The 16,708-nt window shown below is 46.5% G+C and overlaps 1 protein-coding gene across 7 annotated transcripts in view; it reads left to right on the plus strand.

Annotated features, from left to right (window-relative positions):
• The window catches only part of slc6a4a (solute carrier family 6 member 4a), a 103,020-nt gene that overhangs the window by 33,475 nt on the left and 52,837 nt on the right, over window positions 1-16,708 (plus strand). For all 7 annotated transcript variants that reach the window (XM_072469613.1, XM_072469610.1, XM_072469614.1 and 4 more), the window contains 2 exons: window positions 4,391-4,529; window positions 15,349-15,483. In XM_072469613.1, coding sequence (XP_072325714.1) covers window positions 4,391-4,529; window positions 15,349-15,483 — 274 coding nt within the window. The remainder of the gene's footprint in view (window positions 1-4,390; window positions 4,530-15,348; window positions 15,484-16,708) is intronic.

Raw genomic sequence — 16,708 nt, forward strand, 5'->3', positions numbered from 1 at the left:
GGGCACATTTCCTAAAATGACTGCGCTTCACAAAATAATGAATTGGTAGTAAGGTGTTTTGGGGTGGCCTGTGGTTGGGAAAGGCACTATATAAGTGCAGACCTTTCTTTATAACTGTGAATGACCGCTTAGTGGCTGAACCCTTATTTCGCTCACCCCGAGGGATCCATGCATTTGCTGTTTTTTTCTCCTTCACGCACTCAAATTACACAAAGGCTGAATGATGATGGGTGCAACTTACCCAAAAAATGACTTATTTCGCTCACCCCGAGGGATCCATGCATTTGCTGTTTTTTCTCCTTCACGCACTCAAATTACACAGAGGCTGAATGATGATGGGTGCAACTTACCCAAAAAATGACTTTGGCACACTACCCCTGACACCCATACATAACGTTACCTAGAGCGAGTGCTAGTCCTTTCCCCGGTGCGCACACCCACTCTCTGGGCACGGAAATGTCCCCAGTGCTGTGGCCCAGCCTCTGGGTATTCAGATTTTGGCTGCTACGCCCGTGGTGTTACCTCCCGCAGTGTTTCAGGCACAGTGTCCAGGCATCACTGTCTGCTTGGGATGTGAGATAATAATCCCACATGTTACATGGCATGTTTACACACAGGAATCCACTTGAGAGCTGTGAAGGGTACACTTAATTACGATTGCCAATTCCTAATTAGCAATAGCCTTCAGCCACGTGGCCGGAGGCCTCCACGGTTAATGGATGTTATGGGTGGTCGGTGGGACAGACGGGCAGGAGTTGGGTTTGACCCCAGAACGGGAAGACACAATCCAGGGGGTGGCATGGTGGACTCGTGGGTGCTGGGACACCCATCTCTCTTCTCTCCCCCCCCCGTCAAGGCCACGGATGGGAACCCCACATCACCAATGGCCTGCCAGCCCAACCAAGGCGAGCAACTCCAGTGGCCTTGGCTCATTGCGTGGGAGCGAAGATGGCTATTCACCACCTCGGATCCCCACAGCAGCCCTTCCGCCAGCTTCATGCTTCCAAAAAGGAATACTAATTGTATTCGTGTGACCACTTGCTGGGGAGGCCGTTAGATAGGGGGTCACTCCCGTTAATTATATGGAGATTGGGGCTGAGTGGCGATCATTGGTTTCTCGCCACGCAACGCGAGTTCCCGATTTCGCCAACGGGACTGGGCCGGTTAGATCATAAACCGATCGCCGCCCGGTGCAGTACTCATTTTTGGCCTCTCCCACGATCTAATGGCTTTGTCACGCTTTTGCTTAAGGGCAATGCGGCCATTAAACCACAGCCTTTGGGGCATATTGGGCAAGTTTGGCGGGTGATTTGTGCCGAAACATTTGGCGAGAACCAGACCGGTATTTACCCACACTTAGTAATTTCTTTGGAGCTTGGAGTTTTCAACCGGTAATCCCCACACTTGGAATTTCTTTCTGTAGTGGGGAAACAAACTCTCTGGCAAGACCAGCTCCACCGAGATCGGGAGCCATTTTGAACGGGTGCCCCGATCTCCATGAAGTTGAGGGTCCCCATACCCCTCAGCGACGGACAGTGCAACCCTCCCACAGGCATGGGTAACACCCCCCAAACCTCGACCACCTGAGGGGCAACCTCCCCCATCACTAAAGCTAGTGTGAGCCCACACTATCCAGGCATGAGGGTGACCCTGCTCATAATCCATCTATCCTTGTGGGCATCAGGGCATCGCCCCTGATCCCGCAACCCCAAGTGAGCTTACCTAACTATGGGGTTGCTGGGGGCCTCTCAACTTTAAGGCCCACCCCCCTCAGGCCCCCCCCCCCCCCTCCCCCACACACTCCTTTTATGGATGTGGCCCTCCTAACCTGGCACCGACAGGCAACCGTAAATGGGCCCTGCATATTTAGATGAGTTAATGGCTCATTCAGATATGATTATCTGGATTACGCCCTCACGCCGGGCGTCACAAGTCGGGCGACTCATGATCCGTTTGGCACCTGGCATCCATTTTGGGCCTCTCCCACAATGCACCTGTGCAACAGGATCAGTGCCAGATTCAACGCAGTGGGGAAAAACCACTCGTAAACATGGCAGCAATATGAAACTATGGATATGCATGGGGGCTTATCTAGCGAAGTGCCCCAATGTGGAAAGAGGTAATGAATTGCATTTTTATTATTTTTCAAAACTATCGGATGTACGGAAATTAATCCTATATTGCTGACCGATAAGTTTCAGACGAATAAACTAGTTCTTGTTTTGGAGCTGTTTCTTATCTCAGTCGATGTTATTTCAGACTCCTCTTAGGAAATGGTGAAGAATTCAGCCTATGACCCGTACCGTATTTTAATAGCTAATATTCACGAGTAAAGGTTCTTTGTCACAATCCTTGACTTTTATTACTGATTGGCTAAGATTTAAGAAGAAAAGCAGCATATTCTAGTTTGAAGGAAACGTGTGCTCAGTTTCTGGGTGTGAAAATTAATGTTGAGCTATCTTGCACTTGAACAAAATGCAAACATTGCAACAAGTGTTATGACAGTAATTAATAACGCAACACACAGTTAAAAACAGACCTGCTTTATAATTTTACCATTTTCTATTTTTAAACTAACAATATTTATTTTTTGATTGTGAGCATCGCCAACATTTACTACCCAACTCTCATTTCCCTCGAGAAGGTGGCGGGAAGTCAGCTTCTTGAACCACCGCAGTCCACTTGGTGTAGGTACACCCAGAGTGCTGTTAGGAAGGAAATGCCAGGATTTTGATCCAGTGACAGTGAAGCAATGCCACTATAGTTCAAATTGGGATGCCATTTGACTTTGAGAGAAACTTGCAGGTGATGCTGTTCCTATGCTTCTGCTGCCCTTGTCCTTTGTCGGTTGTGGGTTTGTATGGTGCTGTCGAAGGCGGCTTGGTGAATTGGTGCAGTGCATCTTTCAGATGGTACACACTGTTGCCACTATGTCAGCGATGGAGGGAGTGAATGTTCAAGGTGGTGGATGGACTGCTGATCAAGCGGAGTTATTGCACTGGATGTTGTTGAGTTTCCCAAGTGTTGTCCGAGCTTCTCTCATCAAGTGGAGAGTATTTTGTCACACTTCTGACTTGCACCTTGAGTAGGGCGGGCAGTCTTTAGGCTTCAGGGAGTTAGGTGGTGAGATAATCCTTGTAGAATTCCCAATCTCTGACCTGCTCTTGTAGCTAGGCTAAGAATACTACGTTGAGTAACTCACCTCCTGACCCCCCCCCCCACCTCCTGACGACCCCCCCCCCCCCCCCCAAAGCCTGTCCATCTACAAGGCACATATCAGGAATATAAATACTCTCCACTTGCCTGGATGAGTACAGCTCCAACAACACTCCAGAAGCTTGACACAATCAGGACAAAGCAGCCCGTTTGATTGCTCCTCCTTCCACAAACATTCAAACCCTCCACCACTGACGAACAGTGGCAGCCTTGTGTACCATCTACAAGATGCACTGCAGTAACTCAGTAAGGTTCCTGAGACAACACCTTCCAAACCCACGACCACTACCATCTAGAAGGACAAGAGCAGCAGATACCTGAGAACCCCACCACCTGGAGGTTCCCCTCCAAGTCACCCCGACTTGGAAATATATTGCCGTTCCTTCACTGTCGCTGGATCAAAATCCTGGAACTCCCTCCCTAACAGCACTGTGGGTGTACCTACACCTGAAGGACTGCAGCGGTTCAAGAAGGCAACTCATCACAACCTTCTGAAGGGCAACTAGGGATGAGCAAAAAACGCCGGCCTAACCAGTTAAAATGAATTTTTAAAAAGCCACAGTATTTACTTTGCTGGTCCTAATTTAATCGTTTTGTTCATGGCTAGAGATTCGATAATGCCATTGAATGCCAGGGGAGTTGGCTTGATTCCCTCTTGTAGGAGCTGGTCATTGCTTGGCAATGGGTGGCATGGTTATGGTTTGCCACTTCTTAGCCCAAGCTCGATTGATGTCCAGGTCTTGTTGCAGTCTGGGCATGGATTTCTTCGGTACCTGAGAAGTCACAAATAGTACTGAGCACTACGCAGTCATCAGTGACCCTTGCAACTTCTGACCTTATGTTGGAGAAAAGGTTATTGATGAAGCAGCGGAAGAGATTTGAGCCTGGGACACTACCCTGAGAAACCCCTGCGACAATGTACTAGGGCTGAAAAGACTGACTTCCAACAACCAGAAATAGGTGAGCTTGAGTCCAGCTATTAGTGTGTTTGTGATACCTCTTCTTAGAAGAGAAAGGATGGGAGAAGGTAAAAGCCAAGGCATCACTTTTGTGGAGGCGGAGGATTGTAAGAAAACAAAACCACTGTGGGACTGAAAGACACCACTGATGCATTTTGCTTCAAATTTACATTTGAAAATATCATTGTAATTTTTAACATTTATTTTTATTGCAGTCGCCAAGTGCTTCAAGTTCACAGATCACACGGACTGGAGGACCTGGGAGGCATCAGTTGGCATTTAGCGATTTGTCTGTTCTTTATATTTATTGTGGTGTATTTTACCATTTGGAAAGGCGTGAAGACTTCTGGAAAGGTACGTGCAGCTAAATCATGTGAACAAGATAATTTTGGCTTGTGCTTGTCAATATTGCATCATGAGTTTATTATTCTTGAAGCATATCCTTTCATGGGGTGTGAGCACCATTGGCAAGGCCAGCATTTATTGCCCATAGAATCATAGAATTTGCAGTGCAGAAGGAGGCCAGTAGTCCCATCAAGTCTGCACCGGCCTTTGGAAAGAGCACCCTACCCAAGCCCACACCTCCACCCTATCCCAGTAACCCCACTTAACCTTTTTGGACACTAAGGGCAATTTATCATGGCCAGTCCACCTAACCTGCACATCTTTGGACTGTGGGAGGAAACCGGAGCACCCGGAGGAAACCCACGCAGACACGGGGAGGATGTGCAGACTCCACACAGACAGTGACCCAAGCCGGAATCAAACCTGGGACCCTGGAGCTGTGAAGCAACAGTACTAACCACTATGCTACTGTGCTGCCCTCTTTGCCCTTGAGAAAGTGGTGGTGGTGGCGAGCTGCCTTCTTGAACTGCTGCAGTCCATGTGGCGTAGGTATATCCACAGTGCTATTAGGAAGGAAAGCTGCCCAGGCAATAAATACCATGCTGATAAATTAGATATAGAGTAATACATTGAAGAATTGGATGCAGGGCTAGCAATTAAAGAAGGCCAGCGTGTTTTGAATTTTTGTCAAATGGTTTTTGGTAAAGATAATACTAATTTACTTTGGTAAACTTTGACATGGTTAGAAGCAGCATCTTCAATTTTTCATTCTCACAAATTGCATTTTTCACTAGTTGTGCAGATTTTCCTCAAAGGATATCTAATAAACCATTAACTTTCTTCAGTGAAGCAAATCAAAAGAATAATGTTGAGTAGGTGCATTCAACCCATCATATTCCCGAGTCTTCCATATATGGGAGGTGGGATATTTGACTGTCCAGATCTGGGTTAATATGAGTTTTGTTTTGACCACATTTAAGGACATACTGAGTCTGTTGTATGCGTAGGGCTAGGAACATAGGACTTGGGTGCAGGGATAGACAATTCCGCCCTTTGAACCTTCGCCGCCATAGCTGATCTAGTTGTGGTCTTGACTCCGCTCTCCTGACATCTTCCCCATAATCCATGACTCTCACTTTATCAAAAATCTGTTTAAGTCTGCTTTGTATCAATTCAGTGACCCGGCCCTCCACTGTATTCTAGGGAAAAGAATTCCTCAGACGATCGACCGTTATCATCTGTTGGGAAGCCTCTTATTCTCAAACTGTGTAATCTTAAACTAGTCTTCCCCAAAAGTGGAAACATCCTTCCGGTATCTACGCAATCAAGTCGCCTCAGAATTTTATATTTTTCAATATAAGATCGCCTCATATTCTTCTAAACTCCAATGGGTATAGAATTGATGCATTTAAGATATATAGAAATGCAGAATTTAAGAGAGCAAGAGTGACTCGCTAATCTGGTACAGAATGGGCAACAACACTGCAGTCATCCTCAAACTGCAGATCATGCATGTCTGTGGTGGTCAATTTAGCTTTGGCACAGAGGCAACTGAGGTTAAAGGGTTTTCCATTTAGGCGTTATTAAATATGCATACCAGGGGGCAGTTGTGCCCGGAGATGAATGGCCAATTTTGTGTTGATTGTAAATGGTATGGAAGCTGACATAGTGCTTTACTTGACATTGGTCCAGATTTTGAAGGCATCTGTTTCAGATTCCCACTCAAAGTTACAGTCGTATTATCACGTAGTAGCAGCAGGGGAAGATTTTTGGACATCCAAATCTCTGGAGCACTGTCCACCGAGCCTAGCGACTTATTCAGTCAAAAGGTGTGGTCTGCACATCTTTGGACACCAAGGGGTAATTTAGCATGGCCAATCCACCACCTAACCTGCACTTCTTTGGACCTATCCAAAAAGGGCCACTGTTGACAATCAGATCAAATGCAGGATCAGCTGCACCAGCTCAGCCTTCTACAAGACTATGGCAATGATGTGTTTGACAACAAAGTCCACCGCAAGTAAATAAAACTCCTAGTGTACAGAGTGGTTGTCGTCACCACATTCCTGTACTGCAGTGAGACTTGCACTATGTATCAGCGACCGCGAAATTCCATCATCAACAGTCTGGATTCAATGGGAGGACTGTCGAGCAAACGCTAGTCTCCTTGAAGCCAGCTGCCCAAAAGCATTCGGGCGAAACTCTTACACACATGGTGGGCTGGACACTGTGTCTGGGGAGCCAAAAAGTGTCTCCCTATCAGGCTTGATGGGCCGAATAGCCTCCTTCTGCACTGTAAATTCTATGATAGGTCTTGTTCTCTCCACCCTCAAAACGTCCAGCATTCTAGGGGAGGACAAAGAAACATTATAAATACAGATCTCTCGTTGTGGTGCGGAAACATTGACATCGACTGGGAAGAGATTGCTACCAATCATTCAAAATGGCGACCTGTCCATCAAGTTGCCTCACGCATTGAGTCAAATGTCTTCATGATGAGGCAGCGAAGCAACAGAAAAAGAAGCAAATCCTGCACCCTGTATCCCACTATCTTGCGGGACATCCTGTCCTATGTATCCAAAGATGTGCAGGTTGGGATTTGGCTCGTTCAGCCACATGAAGATCCATGACCGTAACCCGCAACTCCTTGAGAAGGCAGCATCCTTGAATCGAGAGACGGCTTCCTCCAACACATCCGCCTGGTAAAAAATACTCCAAAATGTGAGATGTTATTAAGCAGTTAATCTTCGCAACAAACTTGGAACATTTTGTAGAAACTGATTTGACTAATAGGCCTATAAGAAAGAGTGCTTGTTGCCTACCACATCCAACTTTGTAATTTCTTGGACTCGATCAGGTTTCACAAAATCAATAGATTTTTTTTAAAAGTCCACTGGGAGTTCACCAGCCCTCTATGTCAATGCTAACTGTTTGAATTCAGCAGTGACTTCTCCCTGAAAGAGGCCTAAAGCTCGGGGCTCGCTGAGGTCATATAAATCAACCCTGACAATTCTAGTCTCTATTGATCACTTCTTTAAAAAACGTGTAACAACTTAGTCTTGCAATGTATTTCTTCATATCTGTTGTGAAGCAGTGTTGCTGGTGCCTCCACGACATTAGTATCCTGATTATGAATGACCCCAGATCTTGGCTCCTCGCAACAATAATTAATTTAGCTCAGCCAAGATAATCTTGGTTGAGGCTCAAGTAACCATTTAATTTTGTTCTATTATATTGCAATTTTTGGCCCAAGACATCTCTCTCATTTCCAGAAAAACAAAATCTTAAGTGGAACTATATGAAAAATGCCTCACGGGAATTGTAATTTAGGAATACAGAGGAACATCTGCTAAAATTCTTTGGACTAATTTTATCTCTCCTGATCTGAGTTGGAACTTGCACTTCTCTCCCACTGCCAAAGTTTGGTTTACTATTTTATATGCTTAAATACTTATTTTCCATTCTTAACTCCACAGTGGGCTTGTAGACACTCTCTTTTGCACCTACCACAAGTCGCCACTTAAGAAGCTTTCATACACCCCGTTAACAACTATTTTAATACCTTCCTGCTAAATCTATTAACTTTTCAAACTTTAAAAACTTTTTAAAAAATATTCTACCGCTAGCTGTTTAATTTGCTTTAAAAATACTGCAAACGTGTTGATTTGAAATTTGCATCCATAGATTTCTCCAGCTCCATTAAGTTCTGAAAATAAATCTCCCAATTTAGCCCTCTAAATATTTCCAGTGTGAAGTTAATTAGAGGTGGAATGTACACTGTATGTGATCTAATTTTTATTGAAACTTCAATAATCACAGAGCTGCATGAGTTGTTGCAATTCACATTTTAGCTGCTTAAGAAGTCAGGGGTCGGAGAATCGCCGGGGGCTGGCATGAATCCCGCCCCCGCCAGCTGCCGAATTCTCCACCACCGGATATTCGGCGGGGGCGGGAATCGCGCCGCGCCGGTTGGCGCCCCCCCCCACCGCGATTCTCCTGCCCGGATGGGCCGAAGTCCCGTCGCTAAAATGCCTGTCCCGCCGGCGTAGATTAAGCCACCTACCTTACCGGCGGGACAAGGCGGCGTGGGCGGGCTCCGGGGTCCTGGGGGGGGCGCGGGGCGATCTGGCCCCGGGGGGTGCCCCCACGGTCGCCTGGCCCGCGATCGGGGCCCACCGATCCGCGGGCGGGCCTTTGCCGTGGGGGCACTCTTTTCCTTCCGCCTTCGCCACGGTCTCCACCATGGCGGAGGCGGAAGAGACTCCCTCCACTGCGCATGTGCGGGAATGCCGTCAGCGACCGCTGACGCTCCCGCGCATGCGCCGCCCGGAGATGTCATTTCCGCGCCAGCTGGCGGGGTACCAAAGGCCTTTTCTGCCAGCTGGCGGGGCGGAAATTCGTCCGGCGCGGGCCTAGCCCCTTAAGGTTGGGGCTTGGCCCCCAAAGATGCGGAGCATTCCGCACCTTTGGGGCGGCGCGATGCCCGACTGATTTGCGCCGTTTTGTGCGCCAGTCGGTGGACAATGAGCCATTTCCGGAGAATTTCGCCCCTGATGATTCACAAAGGGAATTTACGCAGTGTCTTTCATGACCTTGGGAAGCTCTATAGCGTACATATGCCAGGAAACAGTTGCAAACTCTGATCTTGCCCTGACATTTACACTTAGCGAGGGGGTGGAAGCCGCTGCTTGTACTAAACCAGACCATTGGGACAAGTTGGGTTGGAGCTGAGATCAGGGGCTAGATTCTCCGCTGTCGGGATTCTCCTTTTCGCCGGCAGCCCAGGGAGTTCCTAACGGTGTGGAGTTGCCCACAATGGGAAACCCCATTTTCCGGCTGGCGAGACGGAGAATCCCGGGCACGCGGTGCGGCAGGACAAAGAATCCCGCCCGAGGTATTTGCTCCTTTGGTGAATCCCACATCGATGGCCTTTGAAGGACCTCTAGGCCTTTGACAGACATTTATACGGGCCACTGCATAATGGATTTAGAGCCAATATTGCAATCCAGGCCAAGGAGACGAAGGCACACTTTGTAACTGAAAATTCAGACTGCAAGGAGCGTGGAACAGCTTTATCATTAGAGGTAGCCGGGAGTGGGGGTGGGGAGAGGGAGGGTACAAACCCAGCTCTTTTCTACTGGCTATCAGTGGTTGGCTATAACTTTTACCCAACCCACTGGTGCATGCCCGAGGGACTTCCGTCACGGAATGGGCACCCACCATTCACCCAACATTCTACTCGTAATGAAGGAATGTCCCACTGATTTCAGAAGGTGCCAGTAATGGAGAGCATACAACATAGTAGCAGGAGTGCACAGTACAGCCTCTGGAGCATGCTTCACAATTCAATCGGATTCACTGTTGATCTCCTGCCTCAACTCCACTTTCCCATATCGCTTGGTTCCCTGAGAAAGCTAAAATCTATGTATCTTACCCTTGAGTGTGTTCAATGATGGAGCACCATAATCCCTCAGAGAATTACAAAGATTCCCATCCCTTTTCCAGCCAAGGGAATTAACCTCTCTGTGTCTGCCCTACAAAGAACAAAGAACAAAGAAATGTACAGCACAGGAACAGGCCCTTCGGCCCTCCAAGCCCGTGCCGACCATACTGCCCGACTAAACTACAATCTTCTACACTTCCTGGGTCCGTATCCTTCTATTCCCATCCTATTCATATATTTGTCAAGATGCCCCATAAATGTCCCTATCGTCCCTGCTTCCACTACCTCCTCCGGTAGTGAGTTCCAGGCACCCACTACCCTCTGCGTAAAAAACTTGCCTCGTACATCTACTCTAAACTTTGCCCCTCTCACCTTAAACCTATGCCCCCTAGTAATTGACCCCTCTACCCTGGGGAAAAGCCTCTGACTATCCACTCTGTCTATGCCCTTCATAATTTTGTATACCTCTATCAGGTCGCCCCTCAACCTCCTTCGTTCCAGTGAGAACAAACCGAGTTTATTCAATCGCTCCTCATAGCTTATGCCCTCCATACCAGGCAACATTCTGGTAAATCTCTTCTGCACCCTCTGTAAAGCCTCCACATCCTTCTGGTAGTGTGGCGACCAGAATTGAACACTATACTCCAAGTGTGGCCTAACTAAGGTTCTATACAGCTGCAACATGACTTGCCAATTCTTATACTCAATGCCCCGGCCAATGAAGGCAAGCATGCCGTATGCCTTCTTGACTACCTTCTCCACCTGTGTTGCCCCTTTCAATGACCTGTGGACCTGTACTCCTAGATCTCTTTGACTTTCAATACTCTTGAGGGTTCTACCATTCACTGTATATTCCCTACCTGCATTAGCCCTTCCAAAATGCATTACCTCACATTTGTCCGGATTAAACTCCATCTGCCATCTCTCCGCCCAAGTCTCCAGACAATCTAAATCCTGCTGTATCCTCAGACAGTCCTCATCGCTATCCGCAATTCCACCAACCTTTGTGTCGTCTGCAAACTTACTAATCAGACCAGTTACATTTTCCTCCAAATCATTTATATATACTACAAAGAGCAAAGGTCTCAGCACTGATCCCTGTGGAACACCACTGGTCACAGCCCTCCAATTAGAAAAGCATCCCTCCATTGCTACCCTCTGCCTTCTATGGCCTAGCCAGTTCTGTATCCACCTTGCCAGTTCACCCCTGATCCCGTGTGACTTCACCTTTTGTACTAGTCTACCATGAGGGACCTTGTCAAAGGCCTTACTGAAGTCCATATAGACAACATCTACTGCCCTACCTGCATCAATCATCTTAGTGACCTCCTCGAAAAACTCTATCAAGTTAGTGAGACACGACCTCCCCTTCACAAAACCGTGCTGCCTCTCACTAATACGTCCATTTGCTTCCAAATGGGAGTAGATCCTGTCTCTAAGAATTCTCTCCAGTAATTTCCCTACCACTGAAGTAAGGCTCACCGGCCTGTAGTTCCCGGGATTATCCTTGCTACCCTTCTTAAACAGAGGAACAACATTGGCTATTCTCCAGTCCTCCGGGACATCCCCTGAAGACAGCGAGGATCCAAAGATTTCTGTCAAGGCCTCAGCAATTTCCTCTCCAGCCTCCTTCAGTATTCTGGGGTAGATCCCATCCGGCCCTGGGGACTTATCTACCTTAATATTTTTTAAGACACCCAACACCTCGTCTTTTTGGATCACAATGTGACCCAGGCTATCTACACCCCCTTCTCCAGACTCAACATCTACCAATTCCTTCTCTTTGGTGAATACTGATGCAAAGTATTCATTTAGTACCTCGCCCATTTCCTCTGGCTCCACACATAGATTCCCTTGCCTATCCTTCAGTGGGCCAACCCTTTCCCTAGCTACCCTCTTGCTTTTTATGTACGTGTAAAAAGCCTTGGGATTTTCCTTAACCCTATTTGCCAATGACTTTTCATGACCCCTTCTAGCCCTCCTGACTCCTTGCTTAAGTTCCTTCCTACTTTCCTTATATGCCACACAGGCTTCATCTGTTCCCAGCCTTTTAGCCCTGACAAATGCCTCCTTTTTCTTTTTGACGAGGCCTACAATATCACTCGTCATCCAAGGTTCCCGAAAATTGCCGTATTTATCTTTCTTCCTCACAGGAACATGCCTGTCCTGTATTCCTTTCAACTGACACTTGAAAGCCTCCCACATGTCAGATGTTGATTTGCCCTCAAACATCCGCCCCCAATCTATGATCTGCCCTGTCAAACAATTCCCGAATCTTTTGATAAAGAGTCATCCAGACTCAAAACGTTAGCTCCGTTCTCCCGCAGATGCTGTCAGACATTCTGAGATTGTCCAGCATTTTCTGGTTTTGTTTCCGATTCCATCATTGGCAGTAATTTGCTTTTATCTTCGGAATCTTGCATGTTCTAATGAGATCACTGCTGATTTCATAAAACTCCAGAGGCCCAATTTACTTAATCTCTCTTCATCTGATCCCAGAAAATATTCTAATAACCTTTGCTGTACATCACCAATGCATGTACTTCTCTGCTTAATTAGGGAGACTAGGATAACGCATAGTACTCAAGGTCACGTGTCATCAATATCCTGTATAATCGTAGTAAGTCTTGCTTACAATTTTACTCCAAACCCTTCCACTAAAGGCCGACATTTCCTTTGCATTCCTAATTGCTTGCTGTACCTGTTAACTGGATCATCTAAGCTAGATGGTGAAGTACAAAACATGACGTAGACCTCTATAGTAGACCTTCATTGATGGAGCCTTACAGATCTCTGCCTCCTAACTACTAACCCCTTAGTGTCTCAACAGTACCTTTTTTTATACTTTAAAAATAAAACCAATAATCAATAAATTAGAGGGGATTGATAGTCCCTTGGTGGGGCACTGTACCTAAAATAGAACATCAAAAGGAAACTAATTCAAATTCAAATATCATTCCCAGGGGTGATGATGTGGCGGTGGCCACCGGTTGCGGAAGGCCTGAAGCATGCCGGTGGACACAGTGTGCTCCCCCTTCAAGGCAACCAGGCCATGAATGTAGGCACGGTAGAGGGACAGACAATTGGGTCGGGCGACCCCTTTGACCGCTTGCTGTCTGGACCTGTTAATGATCAACTTGGTCTGGAGTCCCTTTTTGTCCATGCTCAAAGGCAATGAATCAATCAATACCCACCACCTGTTTACGCTTATCCATAACTGCATAACTGGCATAACATTCACAGAATCCCTGCAGTGCGAAGAAGGCCATGCGGTCTATCAAGACTGCACCAATCCTCTGAAAGAGCACTCCAACCAAACCCACTCCCCGCCCTATCCCAATAACCCCTTAACCTAACCTGCACATTTTGGACATTGACAATCATGCTAACTTTCATTGTTTCTTGTACGAGCACACCCAGGCCTCTCTGAGCATCACCGTAGGTTTAATGCCCTTTAAAAGACATTCTGCTTTTATATTTTTACTGCCAAAGCGATCAACCTCAAACTTCCCACATTATATTCCATCTTTTACCTTGTTACCCAATCACGTACCCCTCTATATCTCTTTGTAGCATCCTTTGGGTCTTTCCCATACCGTACAATTTCATCTAACTTCGTATCATCAGCATATTTGGATACATTGCTCTCGGTTTCTTTGCCTAAGTCTATAGATTGTGAATAACTGAAGCCCCAGCACGGATCACTTGTTATAGTCTGCTAACTTAAAATGCCCCATACATCCCTACTTTTTGATTCCTATTCATTAACCAACCCTCCATTCATGGTAATATATCACCCCCAACTCCATGAGCCCTTATCTTGCATATAACCCTCTTGTGAAGTGCCTTATTGAATGCTTTTTTTGAAATCCAAGTATACTGGATCTAGGTCTCACTTCATCTACTCTACTAGTTACTCCCTCAATACCTCTAATAAATTTTGTCAACCACTATTTCCCTTTCGGAAAACCATGTTAACTTTTTCTGATCATCCTATGATTTTTCTAGGTGTATTATTTAGTTTTTCTTCATAATAGATTCCTGCATTTTCCTGATTTCTGTCTAACTGCGGGTTGGTTCCTTGTTTTCCCTGTCACTCCTTTCTTGAATAGCGGTGTTACCTTTGCTTCAAGTCCACTTGGATTGTTCTTAAATATGTGGAATTTGGGGAAATTGTGCGCCCACCACCTTTTGCAGCTACCTCTTTTAGAACCTTGGCGTGCAGGTTCTCAGGTCCTGGAGATTTGTTGGATTTTAATTCCTTATGGTTTTTCAACACCTCTTTTTTTTCTCTGCTGATATTAATTACTTTAAGTACCTCACTCTGATTAGCCCCTTGGTTGTCCTCTATTTCATGTAATTAATTTGTGTCTTCGAGTGTGAGCACACAATTGCCCATTCCCCATGCTTTCTCCTACTGCTACCTCCTGAGGGACCAACAGTTACTTTAGCTACTCTCCTATTTATATACATGTAAAAACATGCATAAGCACATTTTACATACCTGGCTAGTTTACTCTCATTTCTATTTTTTTCTCCTTTTTTAAATCATTGTTTTGATGGTTTCTAAAACATTCCTATCCCCAGGCTTACTACTATTCTTTGCAACATTCAACATTCCTAGCGATTCAGGAGCGGATCTTTCCCTTTTTAACAAAATGCATTTTGGAACGTGCAGGTTAGGTGAATTGGCCGTACTAAATTGCCCTTAGTTTCCATAAAGTTTAAAGTGGGGTTACTGGGTTATGGGATCGGGTGGAGGTGTGGGCTTGTGTAGGGTGCTCTTTCCAAGGACCAGTGCAAACTCAATGGGCTGAATGGCCTCCTTCTGCACTGTAAATTTAATGATCCTATGGTACACACTGCTGATGCTGTGCAGGGGCGGAGGGAATGTTTATGGAAGGGGAACCTAGGAAACGAGCTGCTTTGTTCTGGATGGTGTCGAGCTTCTTGTGGTGTTGGAGCTGCACCCATCCAGGCAAGAGGAGCGTATTCTATCGCACTCCTCACTGGTGCCTTTTAGATTGTGGGCAGTCTTTGGGGAATCAGGAGGTGTCACTCGCCGTAGGATTCCTAACCTTTAATCTGCCCTGATAGCCACAGTATTAATATGGCTGGTCCAGTTCAGTTTCTGACCAATGGTAACCCCAGAATGTTAACAGTGACGGATTCAGCGAGGGTAATGCCATTGAATGTCAAGGGGTGATGTTTAGATTCTCTCTTGGTTATTGCCTGCCACTTGTGTGGCGCAACTGTTACCAGCATGTACACCATCATCAAGTTATACAGGCCACTGGTCAGTTTGGAACTTTCGCAGCTGTTCAGTGTAAATGCCTGTTGTCTTTTTTATTCTTAGAACTGCCTAAATGTTTATTTCTTCTGCAGGTCGTATGGGTAACAGCCACTTTCCCCTATCTTGTACTGTTTATTCTCTTGATTCGGGGTGCCACTCTGCCTGGGGCCTGGCGAGGACTCCTCTTCTACCTTAAGCCTGAATGGAACAAACTGCTTACCACCCAGGTGAGTCATCTGGAGCTACATTGACTCTAGCTTTAATACTACTGATTCACTACAGTTCAGTTCCTCTTACGACCTACCAGGCTGCCGCAGCAGACGACTATGTAATGTCTATGGTCTAATGTCTGAAAGTCTGTCAAAATGCCATAAGGCTAACTGTGCAGAACTGTACTTGTGTAAATCTTTCAATAAACACTGGCCAATGAGCGGGCCTCATAAGGAGAGGTGACTGTTGTCATGGGAACACCATTGGCAAGTGAGAGCCTTGGCAAGTTGCCGGCTGAGCCTATCAGCAGGCAATACAGAACAGCATCGGGTTCTGATTGGTGGACTCTTCTTTCGGGCGGGAAAACAATTTGCTAGATATTGAGAGATTTAGAGCAGTTAAGACACTGATCTCCTGAATTGGTGTGAAGTTTCTGAACTATAATTGAGTAAAGGTGCAAAGCAGCAGTCAGGTTCCTGGCATTTGGTCTGGCGGGCAGCCTGAGGCAAAAGTGAGGTCACCGACCTAACATCTGGATGCAAACCAGTGAGGTGGAGGTGCTGGTTAATGGCTGTTGAGGGAAGCAGTAGGGTGACTCTCTGCTTCTAGGCCAGGGCTGAGAGGGAGGGTAACCAACCAAGAAGAACAGAGGCCACCAGACCAGATAGCCAGCAGCAGCCAGTCAGGAGCACACCTTGAGGCTTGGCCACCCGAGTGACACCCGAGTGAGCTGAGAGGTGACCTGATTATGGCTAAAGCTGAAACTCTACTACCATATATTTTAGCAGTCCAGTGCGTTCCTCTTCTGAATCACTTTTCTAGAGTAAATAAATTGCCAGAATTTAGTGCAAAGACAAATAAAACTATGAGCTCCACTGATGTCTGCTACTAAAATGTAGAACGGTGTTGTTATCAGTAGTTTCTCCATGTGTTTACACGGGCCGCAATTTACCAGCCTCGTTGCACCTGACTTGCCACGACAAGGCTGTTGAATCTCACAAGAGACATCTTGAGAGATTCCGCAAAGAACAAAAAAGTACAGCACAGGAACAGGCCCTTCGGCTCTCCAAGCCCATGCCGACCATGCTGCCCGACTAAACAACAATCTTCTACACTTCCGGGGTCCGTATCCCTCTATTCCCATCCTATTCATGTATTTGTCAAGATGCCCCTGAAATGTCACTAACGTCCCTGCTTCCATCACCTCCTCCGGTAGCGAGTTCCAGGCACCCACTACCCTCT

Source organism: Scyliorhinus torazame, chromosome 12 (genome assembly GCF_047496885.1).
Source record: "Scyliorhinus torazame isolate Kashiwa2021f chromosome 12, sScyTor2.1, whole genome shotgun sequence".
NCBI lineage: Eukaryota > Metazoa > Chordata > Chondrichthyes > Carcharhiniformes > Scyliorhinidae > Scyliorhinus > Scyliorhinus torazame.